Source organism: Coregonus lavaretus (assembly GCF_964263955.1).
Source record: "Coregonus lavaretus genome assembly, chromosome: 1".
NCBI lineage: Eukaryota > Metazoa > Chordata > Actinopteri > Salmoniformes > Salmonidae > Coregonus > Coregonus lavaretus.
In genome coordinates, this window is record NC_139988.1 from 29,723,585 (window position 1) to 29,736,035 (window position 12,451).

The 12,451-nt window shown below is 43.3% G+C and overlaps 1 protein-coding gene across 1 annotated transcript in view; it reads right to left on the reverse strand.

Annotated features, from left to right (window-relative positions):
• The window catches only part of LOC311128906 (methylcytosine dioxygenase tet3-B-like), a 59,543-nt gene that overhangs the window by 23,018 nt on the left and 24,074 nt on the right, over window positions 1-12,451 (reverse strand). The window contains exon 3 of the mRNA XM_084161133.1: window positions 2,056-2,106. Coding sequence (XP_084017259.1) covers window positions 2,056-2,106 — 51 coding nt within the window. The remainder of the gene's footprint in view (window positions 1-2,055; window positions 2,107-12,451) is intronic.

Consider the following 12,451-nt stretch of genomic DNA (forward strand, 5'->3'; position numbering starts at 1 on the left):
TTGAAAGTAACCCCACTCGTGTTAGACTGTTTAGGCCTCTTGGTTATGTAGCTTTTTCCTGGTTTGTTCTCCATCTTGTTGACTTGAGTACCTCAGTCTGGTTAACCTTCATCTTTCTTTGAATTCCAACAATTAGCAAATCCACCAGAAACCGTTTTAGTTTCTTGTTAATCTTCACGGATAAAACAGCATGCTGGATTTCGTACTGGCCGAGAGTAACCTGTACCCCCGCACATTGACTCGGTACCGGTACCCCCTGTATATAGCCTCGATATTGTTATTTTATTGTGTTATTTTTATAATTTTTTTTACTTTAGTTTATTTAGTTAATATTTTCTTAACTCTATTTCTTGAACTGCATTGTTGGTTAAGGGCTTGTAAGTAAGCATTTCACGGTAAGGTCTACACCTGTTGTAGTCGGCGCATTTGACAAATAAAATTTGATTTGATTTGACTTCTGAAAATAATTGACATCATAAGAATACACTAGGCATTTTCACATCCTCATTGAATGTCACAGACAGCAAACAGGTGGTTCTACTGTCAAACCTTTCAGAACATTCTCTTATAATAATGCATAATTTCTCAACAGAGGGAGATGAAATGACTTATTTGAAAGTATTTTAAAAGTAATTCCTGATAAAGTAGCTCTTAGGCTGCTTTCAGCTCTGATAATCCTCAAAAACATCCACAGACTTCAAAGCCAGACTACAGACTGCCGACAGTCTTACGACAACTATCCCACAGTGTGCTGCGCTTACGATAAGACATAAAAAACATGCTTCCTTCCTGGGCTGAGTGTGTGTGTGTGTTTCTCTGAAGTTCTGTGCATCGTATTCGTTTCATTCATAGAGCACAATGCAGCCTTCCTCTCTGAACTCAACTTCACAGAGTCAGAAACACACTGACTAAACAGAGCAAATACTTGAACTACTACAAACGCTGCAGCTACTAATAATACTCCTTCTCCCAGCCAGTCAGGCTAAAAACAGAATCAAACAGACTCACGCAAACACAGTAGCACAAAAAGAAAACAATGCATAATGTACTATCACTACTACTACAACTGCAGCACAACCTACAAACGCTCGTCTCCACTTTTCAATGAAAACAGTACTTGGAATTGGAAGCACAATCATTTCTAATACTACTACTACTGGCCAGAGAAGCTAAAAGTAGCACTCTACATTGAACAACATGGTGATTACAAATATTCCTCTCCTCTCTCCCCAAATGGAAACACTACAACTGTTACTACTACTACAAAAAAATTAATAATAATATCCAGAGCGACTTACAGTAGTGAGTGCATACATTTACATAATTGTTTCGTACTGGTCCCCGGTGGGAATCAAACCCACAACCCTGGCATTGCAAGCGCCATGCTCTACCAACTGAGCCACACAGGACCAGTACTACTACTACTTCTGTTACTACTACTACCACTACTACTACTACTTCTGTTACTACTACTACTACTACTACTACCACTACCACTACTACTACTACTACTACTATTACTACTACTACTGTTGCTGCTGCTGCTACTACTACTCCTGTCCTAGCAGCAAGACTATGACTGCTCTCTGACTCCTAACAACCCTCTCAGAGGAGAAGGGTTTCCAAGGAGGTTTCAACCGAGGGACTATCCATCCCTAACAAACACACAAACACAGACACACACATCAATGCACACACACACATGTGCACACACACACACACACACACACACACACACACACACACACACACACACACACAGCTCTACATAGGGAGTATCCATCCCTAGCATCCCCAAACAGAGAGACAAGAAGTGTCTGCATCTCACCAAAATATATAATTACATGCCTCACACCATATACAATGCACACACTACTACTACTACTACTACTACTACTACTACTACTACTACTACCAGCCAGTAATATACTTTACTTCTCTCCTCTCAGACAAACAAAAAAATAGAGAGACAGAAAGAAAACGACGCAGAAGGATCCTCGCCCCACCACAGCTAAAAAAGACATGCAGAGAAGAAAAGAGAAGGGTGGTTGTTACCGTGGAAACTGGTTTATTTAACGCTCCTTTGGCCACGTCCTTGCACACCACCTGGAAAACACAACCCCCCCCCCCCCCCCCCCCACACACACACACACACACACACACACACACACAGATCATTAGTGATTTAGAGGTTACACAGCCCAACACGAATAGTAATAATAATAATCGACTATTTGTATCAAACCTTTCATACATTGTTTGTATTCTAATAGTAGTATACTGAAACTGCTTCCAAATACAAACACAACACACAAAACACATACAAACACACAGGACACAAAACACTGCAAAACAGTAGAGATAGTCATCATAACAATACATTCTACTTTAAAGTACCTTTCATACACTACATTGTTTGTATCCTGATATCCTCAAACTGTTTCCAAATCCACACACAGCCCAGCAGCACAACAGACATGTTTAGTCTCCTGAGAGGCTGCTGTACTGTATTAATATCAGTCTGGAGCTAGACAATAGCCTCCAGGGCTACTAAAGGCTCTGGGCAGCTTTACCTTGTCTGTCCTCAGAGGCAGAGCCTCCAGTTTGGGTAGCATTATATTCCTACAAGGTACCGGTGGCCATCTTGCTTTGCTTTGCTCCCCTCAGCTCTAGATAGAAGAATAGCTGGCTACTATTACAGCAGTCTCTGAGAGGAGGGCTGAGATCTCTACTACCGTCGGCAGAGCAGAGAGAGGCTGCCTGCCTGTCTGCCTGCGAGACACTGTGTAGAAAACTGCTGTTGCCGCAGACATGAACACAGACATACACACACACTCACGTAAACACACACACACACACACACACACACACACATGGCATGCCTCTCGCAGACACAGACTGAGCCCCGCCAGCCAATAGGGTGAGGGCGTTAGCGGCTTGTAAATGATCTCCCATGCCTAGTCCCTCCTAAACAAAGGAGCTCCTATGTGGGCTTTTACTCTAGCCCCTACGAACGGGGGACACACGCAAACTGTGGACTGGACAACGTACATGCACCAGACTGGAGCTGAGCTGAGGGAAGCAGAGAGAGATCTCCACTGAGCTGTGTCTGTCTGAGATATTAACCCATTAAATGCTACTCACAAACTGTGTGTCAGAAACAACACACTATTTAAAAAGGGGTTATTCAACATTATGGAATAGTTTATTAACTAAATTAGGCCTAATACATGTATTATATTGTTTTCTATTGTATTTTATTGTATTCTAATCTATTCATACAAAGGTAGACAGGCTCAGAGTTAGACAGAAAATACAATTACCCTGAGATGACATTGCATGAGAGACAACAGGAACATATGAATGAATTAAAATCACTGGTTTAATTATTTAGCATCTTAATGGACCCTGACTGTAATGCAAAGCACACACTCCTGTCTGTCTGGCATCAGTCAAAGCGCCAATGATTCCTCCAAGTCACCTCAGTTCAAACTACAAACACTTGTCCTAGCCTCTATAGTCTCGTTACGCTAGCTTTTTATGAACTCTGTGTCATAATGCTGTGAGCAAACGTCAATCTTTAAAAAATATATTAAAAGTATCCGTTTTATAACGAGACGAGAGTTGCAGAGTATTTTTATTATCTAAGCTGTGATTTCTGGCTGTGATTTCTCTAAGCTGCTATTTCTCCAACTAAGTCAATGTACACAAAACATGACAGAATCCACCCTAAGCCATGCCACACTTTCCAGGCTCGTGTTCATTAGGCACCAAACGGAAGAAAATGGACTGAAACAAGGAGGGACTACCTGCACTTTTACAATAAACCCAAATGTGCGTTTTCAGTTGCAAAATGTTGTCAGACGTTTTCCATTTCGTACCCTAATGAACACAACCCAGCATTGTGAAACACCAAAACACAGTCAGGTGGTCGACTACTACTGCATGAGTGTAGCACCAGCCCACAGTGGTTCTGCTCCAGTAACTCTCTCCTCCCTGGCATACAGGAGTAGTGGAGAAGAACCCGACTCCTACGAGTAGACACCCAGCCCTTCTATCTCTCTCTCCCTCTCTTTCTCTCGCTCTCATTTCTATACCTCTCTTCCAGATCCTCCCCTTTTCTCATGTGGTGTCGGCAAGGCAAGGCTGAGGTCATACCAGGACAAGGGAACAAACTCAGGCAGTCTCCCTGTGTGTATGTGTGGCGTAGCTCAGGTACTATGATAACAGCTTATCAGTGTATTCATAACAGCAGCTAGCAACAGGTAGCATACCAACCACAAACACACACTGACATCTCTCGTGAGGATAAACCACTGAATTAAAAGGACATCATAGTAAGTACAACTAAGATGTGGCAGTGTTTAACAGACTACTGTTCTAATTTTCATAAGAATCATTATTCTACCTTGACAGTCCATACAATTACATTAAAATATGCTCATTACTTCATCTAAGTGCAGAGGAAAAAATATATTTTTAGAATTACATTCAACTACAGGGTGTAATTGAGGCAGGTTAGAACAGGTGTAACACCACACAGAACAGGTTTAAATGCAGACAAGGCTAAAGTGAAGTCTGGACTCATGCTCTGCTTAAACAGCTAGTGCCAGTGGTACAGGTAGATCATGACAAAGAGAGAGAGAGAGTGTGTCTGTGTGTGTGTGTGTGTGTGTGTGTGTGTGTGTGTGTGTGTGTGTGTGTGTGTGTGTGTGTGTGTGTGTGTGTGTGTGTGTCTGTCTGTGTCTGTGTGTGTGTGTGTGTGTGTGTGTGTGTGTGTGTGTGTGTGTGTGTGTGTGTGTGTGTGTGTGTGTGTGTGTGTGTGTGTGTGTGTGTGTGTGTGTGTGTGTGTGTGTGTGTGTGTGTGTGTGTGTGTGTGTGTGTGTCTGTGTGTGTGTGTGTGTGTGTGTGTGTGTGTGTGTGTGTGTGTGTCTGTGTCTGTGTCTGTGTGTGTGTGTGTGTGTGTGTGTGTGTGTGTGTGTGTGTGTGTGTGTGTGTGTGTGTGCATGTAACTAATCATAGCTGTCTAAGGTAGTTGGACAGGTTTGTCTCTTTAGGGCGAGTGTCCGACCGACCGTGTGTGTTCTAAACAGGTCAGGTTGGCTTTCCATCACCACACCTATCAACTATCATCTGGTAACATACTGTAACGAGCCTGTAAGGCCACCGAAACTCGCACATCGTTTGTTGACTAGCGTAAACAGTCTAAGACACTGATTTCCCATAAAATAATCAAGTTGTCATTTATTTGGATGAACACAGACAGTGCACCCCAGCACTGATCCGCCGCACAAAATGCCTCACCAAAACTCTCCCCTAGCATGCCTCAGCATCCTCACATACAGCAACTTGTTTGCATAACATTGTGTGACAGGCTGAGAGACTTTCGAATGTGTAAAACATTATAATACCACACGTAAGAAAGGGTGGCAGCCTGCAGGAAGCATGGCCGTTATTGTAATAACAGCGGTAAAAACATGTTTAGATAGTCCTCTACACAATACTTTACTTGGAAGTTTTATTCAATGACATTGTTCCTTGGATCTTACCAGCTCTACTTTGCAAAACCTTCTGACAACACCAGGCCACAAATGCTTGTCAGATCGTTTGCAATGCTCATCTGTGTTGGACTAAAGGTCTGCGCGTGACTGATTTCTTCATCCCGCTCCCGCCCGCTTCCGCTGCTTTTCATACCGCGTCCGCCTGCTCCCGCTGACTTCTTGTCCGACTCCCACCCGCTCCTGCAAGAACTGGTCCCGAACCCAACGCAAGAACTGGTCCCGAACCTGACCGCAGTCCCGCAATGTTATTGTAGGTATATATGACACAGCTGGCTTTGCTGCTCCGGGTCCTGGGAATGTTTACACCCTAGGCAAGATCAAAATGCCCCAAAAATAGCCTAAGAAATAGGTTAACCTGTTAAACTCTGACACCCTTTGGTGGCATTCTCTAAGCGACACATACTGTATATTATGAACTACCTTCATTAGATACATTTTGATTTCAAAACTATGTCCTACAAACATAAATTGTCCGCATGTTGGGTAATAAGAGATTTGAAAGTCTAGGTTTGAAATGAAATATGTAACCAATTACCATTCCAAAAGGATAAAAAAAGTAACTATGTGCCATATGTTTTACTATGGTGGCGCTTAAAACATGCACACATTCCCATAGGAACACAGCTATTTCCAGAGTGCATTGTCTTACAGGAATTATATACATATGAGGAGAAAGCTGAAGTAGTAACATTTTCACTAATTAGATCTCATGTCTGATTCCCAGTTAGTCCACTAGAAGATCACATGACGTGCCTTGGCCACTTGAGACCAGATGCGTCTGGTTTGATCTGGTTTGGGTAGTACCTCACTGTGCGAAAATGGCTGAACGGATTCTCAAGCCTGACATCTTAAAATGACCCTAGCGATTAGGCCTTTGACGTTATCAAACTTATTTTCCCATTCATTTTTCCCATTTGAAAACGAGTAAGGTAGATTAACGGCGCATATGGAGGATGCATTCAAGGTAATATCAGGGAGGCTGGTAGCCTAGCGGTTAAGAGCGTTGGGACAAGAACCAAAAGGTTGCTGGTTTGAATCTCAGAGCCAACTAGGTGAAAAATATGTCGATGTGTTCCTGAGCAAGGCACTTAACCCTAATTGCTCCTGTAAGTCGCTCTGGATAAGGGGGGCATTCTTATGACATCACCAGCAAAAAGACAAGTGCTGTAGCTTTCCGTTCTAAATAATCTGCGGAATAACAATATTTTCATCCCAAAGTTGTCTGTCTGACCGCCCATAGCATGAAAAATGCAGACCGAGCCGCCTCTCTGGTCCCGCGGGATGCTCGCGGGAATGCATCTCTCTACTTGAAACCACTACACAACACATAGCCTAATGCTTCCTCAGACGTTCACCAATACTTAGATATACACAGTCACAGTGACAGTCACAGCCTACAGTTGAAAATTGATTTCATAAAGTCTGAAGCCTTTGAGTGGATGGACCACTTTAACTACTATAAGTTCTGCACCACTCAGCCCCTTCCAATACCCCCTTCTCTCCCCACCACCCCTTCACAGCACCCCTAACTCCTGTTCCATACTACAGCTACCCCTTCTCCCTACTTCTGCACCCCTCCTCCCATCCCCTACCCCCTCCACTGGACCCCTAATAGCCTGCTCTTAAAATGTCCCATATGTTTATATTTTAATAAGTTGTCCAGCCCTCGTTATGCACAAGTAGTCCTGGCATTAATCATCCTCCACTCTCTCAGCACCCTAGCGAGGTAAAGTAGTCCCTCTGCTGCTAAGCTGTAATGTGTCTTGATGACATCTGGAAACTAATTCCATGGGACAGATCGGATTTATGGTAAAACGTTGTCACTGCCAAAAGTTGACAATGGCAGTGCACTGCCAATAGACCGCCATTACTGCCAATAGTAATGTCAATGTAATACACTGTTGATGTCCCTCATTTGCTAGGTATAACACCAGGTAGATGCCAAGATCCACTAATTTCCTACTTCCTAGCTCCCATCCCTTGTCTGCATCTCTCTTGTCTCTCTCGCTTCTTGGCCTATGTCTTTCCCTTCTCCTCTCTTGCCTTACTTCTCCTATATCTCCTGTCTGTCTCCTCTCCTCCTCTTTCTCCCCTCTCATCCTCTCCCTCTTCTCCTGCCCTCTCCCTCCTCTCCTGCCCTCTCCCTCTCCTCTCCTCTCCTCCCCACTCCTCTCCCACTCCTGTCCTCTCCTCTCCTCTCTTCATGTCACTGAAAGACATGCTCAAGTGTCAGTTGGACATTTGACTTTGTAGTGGTGGTGGAAAAAGCTGCCTGTTCTTCCGGAGCCTTCTGGGAGCGTGTGGTGACAACCTTGGGAAAACATGACTCCATGCCTGGACCTGTCCCCATCCCCGACACTAAACTCACAGTCTGTAAATGAAGGCTATACAAATACACAAACACACACATACACACACGGAAACACGCACACAAACACATACAACCCATACACACACACCCTAAAACTGTATATTAATGTATATGAACCCCTAGACACCAGGTGTGAGGAAAAGCGAGGGCCTTAATTCTCCATGAAAGGCACAGTGAGGCAGTAAAGCCATGTAGAGGCTGAACACAGACGACATTGGCTGATACAGGACACCCATGGGACGGATCACTGTACTACACTGTAGTATAACTACAGTATTCAACTGAAACACTACAGTGGGAAAAAGACCTAGGTCTAGTCACAGTCAAACTCTCTGTGTTTCTGTCTAATAAACTTGGCTCTCTATTTCTCTTTCTCTCTCTCTCTCAGATTTGTTGGCTAAGTAGGTTAGTTGTTACTCATGTCACCCTCAACACCCTACACACATTTTACAGTTTATACAGTGCATTTGGAAAGTATTCAGACCTCTTGATTTTTTCCACATTTTGTTATGTTACAGCCTTATTCTAAAATGGATTAAATAGTTTTTTTCTCCTCATAAATCTACACACAATACCCCATAATGAAAAAACAAAAATGGGTTTTTAGACATTTTTGCAAATTTATAAAAACAATAAAAAACGGAAATACCACATTTAAATAAGTATTCAGACCCTTTACTCAGTACTTTGTTGAAGCACCTTTGTCAGCGATTACAGCCTCGTCTTCTTGGGTATGACACTACAAGCTTGGCACACCTGTATTTGGGGAGTTTCTCCCATTCTTCTCTGCAGATCCTCTCAAGCTCTGTCAGGTTGAATGGGGAGCGTCGCTGCACAGCTATTTTCAGGTCTCTCCAGAGATGTTCGATCGTGTTCAAGTCCAGACTCTGGCTGAGCCACTCAAGGACATTCAGAGACTTGTCCCAAAGCCACTCCTGAGTTGTGTTGGCAGTGTGCTTAGGGTCATTGTCCTGTTGGAAGGTGTCAACTGTGGGACCTGATATAGACAGGTGTGTGCCTTTCCAAATAATGTCCAATCAATTGAATTTACCACAGGTGGACTCCAATCAAGTTGTAGAAACATCTCAAGGATGATCAATGGAAACAGGATGCACCTGAGCTCAATTTTGAGTCTCATAGCAAAGGGTCTGAATACTTATGTAAATAAGGTATTTCATTTTTTTTGCAAAAATGTCTAAAAACCTGTTTTCGCTTTGTCATTATGGGGTATTGTGTGTAGATTGATGAGGAAAAACATTTATTTAATCAATTTTTAAATAAGGCTGTAATGTAACAAAATGTGGAAAAATGGAAGGGGTCTGAATACTTTCCGAATGCACTGTATAATACACACACAGTTTTAGACTCATTCGTGAAATTTGTGAAAAGCTCATTTTGTGAAAAGCACCACTAACTGGTGGATTGATTAATTGATTGATTGATTCATTATAGCAAAGCTGGACATGTCTTAGTCTCTCCTCGCTAACTCTCTAGTCTGTATCAGAGACTCTGGCTGGGTGATACATTAGCTCACATGCAGCGGGCTCACCTTGAGATGAGAGAAGCAAGATAAGTGCTCCATCATTCACTGTCAATGTAGATGCAAGCACACACATCCTCTAGCTAACTCCAAGACACACACACACACACACACACACACACACACACAATGATGCCTGGGTGCACATACACACAACCACACACACCACAGAAATGTGAGAGCTTCATAGTAAATCAAGTTCCACACACACAAAAACACTGCCTGTGTGTGTACTGCAGCCTGGGGGCCCACCTTCCTCTCACAGGAAGCAGCTTGCCTCAAGTTTGTGTAAATCTAGTCAGGGAAGAGGCCTGAGTGCTGGCAAACACACACACACACACATGCACGCATAAACGCAGGCACACTAGCATTACCGCACTGCTGCATGTGAGGCTATGGCTACTCTACAAAGAGGAGAGAAAGAGGGAGTGACATGAGATAAGAGATCAGACATGGGAAAGAGGGAGAGAAGGGAGAGTGAACGAGAGAATGGAGATGTAACAGGAGAGATAGATAGATCACGTCTTTTGTTTTATTTCACTAACTAACATGTAACTCAATAATGGACCTCACAAGGATAAAAATCATATGTTCATTAATGGGTATAAAGCAACTGAAAATAAGATTGTGAAGGGAGATTTACATATTCTTAACTTTGTCTGTGGGTTTGATGCTTGAACTGCCCCTGTCTGTTTGTCCAGATGGCTATTGTCTGAATCAGAGTGGAGTGGTCTTTTGGGGCAAAGTGAGCATTTCTAATTTCTATTCACCAAGACAAATCAAGTGGCACGGCTTCAAAGCTTCTCCGGGACTAAGAACATTTGCACAGAACCGTTCAGAACACACTCACATAAACTCATGCACGCACGCACGCACGCACGCCACACGCACGCACGCACACACGCACGCACGCGCACACACACACACACACACATGATGTGGCCAGGACTTCTGAGGGAATCCAAGTTTAGCTTACAAACTGACTTAGCTCACAAGTTTGGGCTTATTCCAAATTACTTCCAGTTCATAGCAAAGGAAAACTGTTTTGAGCCACAATCAAACAAGTCGCCAAGTATAAAATGAAAACCAAATGAGGGAAATATAGAGAGGAAATTGATTTCATATGATCATTACAATCATCATGTGTATGATTACAGTACATTAGAATTACTCTATGGTTCAAGTGTTCCAAACTATTATCTCACAGTTCGAAGGCTAGTTCACACTTACATTGCCTACACAGCAAATTGACCAGTGTTGCCTAGTGTTGATTTTTCAGTGTAACATTTCTAGTGTTGATTCAGGTGTTAGATTAACTCTGTAAGTGTTAAATTACCACTCATTGGTGTAAAAGAACCCCAGTGTTGGTGTTAATAACCAGTGCTAAACCATAACTACGACCATCATTATCATATTTCCCAATGCTCTATTGCAGGTTGATTTTGAGAATAGTTTTTTTCAATATCTATGTTTTTGCATGTACATTGATTGATTAATTAATCTTATGCTACTCAAATATAAATAACATACATTTTGTTAAACTAATCCAGTGTGTTATTTGGACTTATTGCACCCGTTACGGAAATTGTTCCAGTTTAGATGCTTTAGGTAGTCTCATATCTTAGTCTTCCCAACCCGGCAGTCATTCTGAATGCAGGTTGCGGGTGAATAAAAATGCCAAATGTTGGATATCTCCACTCTGGCTGGATTACTATAGGAATTACATATCACTTTGCAAGCCTGCATAATGTGACTTGCAGGCCTGATGTTGCCTGTAAACCATGAGTTTCAGGCTGCTGGTATTAGGGTAAAACTAGGCTCTCGAAACTAGGCCCTCGAAATACACTACATGACCAAAGGTATGTGGACACCTGGTCGTCAAACATCTCATTCCAAAATTATGGGCAGTAATATGGAGTTGGTCCCCCTTTGCTGCTATAACAGCCTCCACTCTTCTGGGAAGGCTTTCCACTAGATGTTGGAACATTGCTGCGGGGACTTACTTCCAATTCAGCCACAAGAGCATTAGTGAGATCGGGCACTGATGTTCGGCAATTAGGCCTCACAGTCGGCATTCGTCTTTCATCCCAAAGGTGTTCGAAGGGGTTGAGGTCAGGGCACTGTGCTGGCCAGTCAAGTTTTTCCACACCGATCTCGACAAACCATTTCTGTATGGACCTCGCTTTGTGCATGGGGGCATTGTCATGCTGAAACAGGAAAGGTCCTTCCACAAAGTTGGAAGCACAGAATCGTCTAGAATGTCATTGTATGCTGTAGCTTTAAGATTTACATTCACTGGAACTAAGGGGCCTAGCTCGAACCATGAAAAACAGTCCCAGACCATTATTCCTCCTCCACTAAACTTTACAGTTGGCACTATGGTAGCATTCTCCTGGCATCCGCCAAACCCAGATTAGTCCGTCGGACTGCCAGATGGTGACGTGTGATTCATCACTCCAGAGAACGAGTTTCCACTGCTCCAGAGTCCAATGGTGGCGCGCTTAACACCACTCCAGATGACGCTTGACATTGCGCATGGTGATCTTAGGCTTGTGTGCGGCTGCTCGGCCATGGAAACCCATTTCATGAAGCTCCCGACTAACAGTTCTTGTGCTGACTTTGCTTCCAGAGGCAGTTTGGAACTCGGTAGTGAGTGTTGCAACTGAGGACAGACGATTTTTACGCGCTACGTGCTTCAGCACTCAGCGGTCCTGTTCTGTGAGCTTGTGTGGCCTACCACTTCACGGCTGAGCCGTTGATGCTTCCTAGACATTTCCACTTCACAATAACAGCACTTACAGTTGACCGGGGCAGCTCTAGCAGGGCAGAAATTTGACGAACTGAATTGTTGGAAAGGTGGCATCCTATGACGGCGTCACAGTGAAAGTCACTGAGCTCTTCAGTAAGGCCATTCTACTGACAATGTTTGTCTATGGAGATTGCATGGCTGTGTGCTCGATTTTATACACCTGTCAACAA